Here is a 5,436-nt window from a genome sequence, read left to right on the forward strand (position 1 = left end):
TCTGTTCAGTTCCTGGCAAGAACCAACGCAGACGTGTTCCTGTTTTTAGTTTCTACACCGCCTCGTAATCTAGATGTTTTTTTTAGATACCATTTTATTTTCACTTGTTATTCTCAATTTGGACACATCCTTTATGATTGTCTACTGTTGTCATCACTCGTTAAGAAATCAGGTCTCTCTTGTAAATGAGTCCTCGAGGCGCAACGGGATTAACCTGTAGAAATAAAGGTCGAATTAATTTGTCGTGTGCAGATTAACACAAGGTCAACAATGCAATGAAGAGCTCAGGATGAGAAGAACTGACCTGACTCGCTAAAAACAAGAAATACTAAAGCATGCAGTACCAAAAAGTGAAAAAGAAATATAATATACTATACTATACACACATCATGTGTGTGTGTGAGATAAACACTGTTTAATTTAAAGTGTTTAAAAACGCACCTGCTGCATTCGAAAAATTAAATAATGAAATCTGTGACTCTCAGAGCCATGAGAGAATTCAGAGCACAAGCTGACCTTGAATAGTGTTTCACACCAAGCAGTTAAAGAGCATCATAATAAACCACCTGATGCCTGTGCCCACCCCCCCACCCCCCAAGGATTGATGTTGGAGTAAAAATCCACATGAAGATATAATAAAGTGTCCAGAGCCAGTTTTATTTATCTGCCAACCTTCCCTCCATGCACAATATGAGACGTCTCTCTGCAGTGTTGGGCTTATCTCACAGGAGATAACACAGGTGTGTGTGTGTGTGTGTGTGTGTGTGTGTGTGTGTGAGAGAGAGAGAGAGAGAGAGAGAGAGAGAGCTACAGAGAAATAGAAGATTATTACAAGCCAAACAAAGGCAATAAGCTGTGGCAGCAAAACTAATTTAAAAAGTAGGAGAAATAAATAAAAGGCCAGGTGAGTGGGGTGGGGGTGGGGGGGCATGGAAAACAAAAGCTGTGACAGCAAAAGAAGATGGAGAAAAGGAGACAGGAAAACAGAAGAGAAAGGAGAGAAAAGCTGATGTCAGCATTCCCTTCAGCTTCTTTCACGCTGGAGAGGAGCTGCACCGGCGGCTGCTTCCTTCATTCTGCAGATCGAACTCTTTAAAACGAAAAGAAATGGGAACTGATGAGGCGCCGTGATGAAACTGAAGCAGCACACGGCAGAGATGACTCACAGGCAGCCAGGACTTTTCCGGCGTTGCCGAAACAAGGCGGAAGGCAAGCAGCAGGTGCAGCAGATGGGAGAACCTGCCTCTTTCTTTTCTTCTCAAACCATCAGTTTGAATTAGGATCAAAAACCGGGTTTGGAATCTGCTAAAGGCGTTTAAAAATAACTCAACAGTAACAAACGCTGATGGTCGACTGAGTCATAATTGTTGGTTGGTGGAGACGTTTGCAGAACAAACTAAAACAAGCAGCAGAACATACATGACGTGAACTGAGGTCGTTCTGTTCTGCGAGGGAGGATGGTAAAAATGAACAGGTGTGCTGATTACTGATGAAAGACAGGTGGTGAGTGAGGAGCTGACAGCTGGCACTGTTAAGGACATGATTTAGTTTTTTGTCAAGTCAAATCTATTTATGAAGCACATTTATAAACTGCGGCTGTGACTAAAGTGCTTAACAGAAAAACAACAACAGTTGCAGTAATTAAAAAATTAATGAAAACAATTAAAAGCATCAAAAGAACAACATAAAAACACAAAACATCAAAATAGTCAATCAAGTCACACTGTGTTAAAAGTCAGTGAACACAGGTGCGTTTTTTAAAAAGATTTAAAAACAGGAAGTGAAGTGGTCTGTCTAATGTTGGGGGGCAGATGGTTTCAGAGTTTAGGGCCCACGACTCCGAGCTTCAACCAGAAGCAGCTGATCAGCTGATCTCAGGGCACGAGAAGGAACATCTGGTTGAAGTAGGTCAGACAGATGAGGGTGCAACAAGAAAATGAATGCACTTAAAGGTCGGCAGGAAAATGGGACTGAATCCCGGCTGGGACCTTTCTGGAGTTTGCATGTTCTGTCGGTGCTGCGTGGGTTTTCTCCGGGTACTCCAGTTTCCTCCCACAGACCTAAAACATGCATGTTAGGCTGACTGGTGACTCTGAACTGTCTCCAGGTGAGAGAGAGAGTTAATGGTTGTTTGTCTTGTTTGTCTCTATGTGTCCCTGTGATGGACTGGAGACCTGTCCAGGTGTCCCCCGCCTCTCACACAGTGACTGCTGGATATGGACACCAGTGACCCCATGACCCGAAAAGGAAGAAGCGAGTAAAGATGATGGATAGATAGATAGACGGATGGACAGATGGATGGATTGATGTTGAAACATCTTGACAGGGACAAACAAACAAAAGTGTCCTTACTCTTGTGACCCCCACGTTCAGTTCTTCGGGCCCCAGGGAGACTCTGATGAAGCAGCCAGGAAAGTCGCCCTCTTCCTTCTCCAGCAGGTCTTTGCCCTGGTGCAGCGTGATGTGGAGCAGCTGCCGCGGCGACTCAAACTCCAGCGTCGCTTCCAGTTGGCCGACGGTGAAGTCGTGGCCGAAGTTGTTAGCGACGGAGGAGATGGAGCTGAGCGAGTCCGTGGAGACGGAGCGGTGGAGCTGAGCCATGCCGGTTGGGTCCAGCTCTCTGCTCATCAGCTCCAGGTGGCCGAGTTCCCTGAAGCCGTCGGGGGTGTCACCGAGGGCCAAGCTGGGCTTGCGGCTGGATGTGGTGGAGGTGCGCCGGTGGTTGTTGGCGGCCGCTCTCTTCAGGGAGGAAATAACAGGAGAGAATGATCACAAACGACCTGTTCTCCATCGAGCCAGTCACACGGTCTGTTCGGTGACGTGCAGGATGATGGTTCATCATTTGCATCATTCCGAACATCAAGGCGAAATACTAGACTGGGTCTTTAGTAGCGTTTGTACAAAATATTTTCAAAAATTGTTGGTGGTTGAGGCCATTTGAAACATCTTACGTCAAACTTTATTTCCATGATTTCATTTTATTAGTTAGTTGAGTTGACTGCTACACGACGACTTCACTGAGAAGCTCTTTGCTGTAATAAGAATAACATTTAACTCGCCGTCTTAACATTCACCATTTGAGCGCTTCAACGAGGAACTGGCACCATCACCAACTAAACTAATATAGGCAACATGTTCGGTAAATGTTGATTTTTTATGTTTATATAGATTTTTTTGAGTTATTAAATGTGTTCAAATTATAGCCCAAACTGCAAAATAACAAAAATAATGAATCGCACATAAGAAGCAGGTAGAGTTGGTTCAACGACAATAAAAAAAATTAAAACAGTGCAACAATGTGCAAATGTCATAAACCTACATTTTATCAACAATTCAACAAAGTAAACGTTTCAAATGTTCAAAGTAAGAAACTGTAAAATAAAATAAAAAACATGAGGTAATTTTAAATCTTATGGCAGCAACACATCTTCAAAAAACTGGGACTTGGTCAACAAAAGCTGTAAATTGATTGAAAGTAGTTCATCAGACGAACGAGCATTTTGCAAATAATTATCTTAATTTGCAAAACCTGAGTGAAGCCCCCCCCCCCCCCCCCCCCCCCCCCATCACCTTCTACAAATCTAAAGAATTTGGTGTCAAACTTTTGTGCTGGTTTGTGCAGCAAAAACTTTCATTTGTGCCGCTATCATTTTAAAGATAATAATAAATGTTTCCAGAGGTCATGAAAGGTCAACACCACCGCGCCTCACTCACACACACACACATTACTCAAATCTAACAAAATTGGGGTCAAACGTTCGTGCTGGTTTGTGCAGTAATTTTTTTTGTTTGTGCCGCTATCATTTTAAAGATATTAATAAAAACGTTTCCAGAGGTCATCAAAGGTCAACGAAAATCTGTTCATGCTGAAACTGTGAATTTAATTTTGTAAGATGGTTCAGGGTCAGGGGAGGGCAGGGGGGGCTGGTTGACCTCTTTACCTTTAAACTTTCAGTAATGTGTTCAAAGCAAAAGCAGCACAAACGTAGAAGAGTTTACTGACGCCAGTCTTTTTAGATTTTGTAAATGGGGAGGGCTGGTTGACCTTTGATGACCTTTGGAAACTTTTTTATTAATATCTTTAAAATGATAGTGGCACAAACGAAAATGTTTGCCCCCACAAACCATCACAAATGTTTTGACACAAAATTCATTAGATTTGAAGAAGGAGGGGGGGGGGGGGCAACTTCATGCAGGTGATAGCAATAGGTCACTAATGAGGACCGGGTGTGAAGAGGACTTGCACAACATCATAAGCTTGTTGACAAACAGCAGAACAGGAATTTATAGCAATGACTCGGACATGCAAAGACCCTGTTTAACATTTGACCTTGATTTGTGACCTTGATCTTAGAGCTGAGGATGAAAAGTGTGACACTTTGTCTAGTGATGACACAAATGTGCATCAAGTTTCTTTTCTTAAGCGGATCAGGAGTTATGGTCTGGACAAGAGAACGTTTACTGACGGACAGATGGAGACTATACCATAAAGAAATTTAAAAGCGATGTCTAAACATAGTGGATGAATTTCAAAATAATGTTTAACATAACATTAATCCTGATGCCATCATCAGGTCGAAATGATCTGGAGAAATCTCTGAGCTACAACGCTCGGCACTGGATCCCTGTGATCTCCATGCCCTCTAGCAGCTCTGCAATGAAAACATCTGACTCTGTTCCGGACATCAGCTGGTTGAAGCTCTATCATGTGAAGACGGTGCCAGATGTGAATTCCACCAAAGGTCATTTAGGTAAAACGGAGAAGACGAGCCAGAACAGCTCAAATCCTGCAGCCGACGAGGACGGAACAAGAATTCTCTTGAAAACTCCAGCAGCTGCTTTCAGTTCCATTTACAGACTGTTAGGAGAAAAAGGGACGCATGACCCTGTCCCATCTTTTCTGAGATATTTAGCAAAAGTCAACTTCCAAATTATTATTATTATTTTTTAATAAATTGTACATTTTCTTAGTTTAAACATCCTAAACAAACTGTTTGCCCTTAAAGATCACTTCCAGCTGCAGAGGGTGTGTACACGAACCTTCTGTCTGACTTCTGAGAAGGAAGTTCCATACTTTTCTTGCAGGTATCGATAGTCGAAGTTAGGGAAGGGGGACGGCGCGGGGAAAGTTCCAGATTTCCACAGCTTCCAGATGTTCAGTCCGGCGGCACCCAGCAGCAGGAGGAAGCCCACCAGGTAGATCCCCACCTCCCAGCCCGGTGGGTTACGCACCACTGGATGAGATACACATTTCATAAACATAAAACATTCATTTCATGAACAGGAGCTTCAGAAATGTCTGAAATTAGGAAGGAGAAGATTTCTTGTGCCTCATGCAGATATCTGAGCACAGAAGAAGACAGAAAACTCACCACTTAAATGGTAGCTTGATATGTCCTCACCTCCAGCTGAGGACATGGTGCTGCAGCGGCCTGC

The 5,436-nt window shown here is 43.2% G+C and overlaps 1 protein-coding gene across 1 annotated transcript in view; it reads right to left on the bottom strand.

Moving 5' to 3' along the window:
- The window catches only part of syt12 (synaptotagmin XII), a 17,199-nt gene that overhangs the window by 4,563 nt on the left and 7,200 nt on the right, over positions 1-5,436 (bottom strand). The window contains exons 3-5 of the mRNA XM_037682520.1: positions 5,373-5,432; positions 5,041-5,234; positions 2,353-2,739 (exon numbers count right to left, since the gene is read on the bottom strand). Coding sequence (XP_037538448.1) covers positions 2,353-2,739; positions 5,041-5,234; positions 5,373-5,418 — 627 coding nt within the window. The 5' untranslated portion in view covers positions 5,419-5,432. The remainder of the gene's footprint in view (positions 1-2,352; positions 2,740-5,040; positions 5,235-5,372; positions 5,433-5,436) is intronic.

Source organism: Nematolebias whitei, chromosome 10, assembly GCF_014905685.2.
Source record: "Nematolebias whitei isolate Nwh7 chromosome 10, NemWhi1, whole genome shotgun sequence".
NCBI lineage: Eukaryota > Metazoa > Chordata > Actinopteri > Cyprinodontiformes > Rivulidae > Nematolebias > Nematolebias whitei.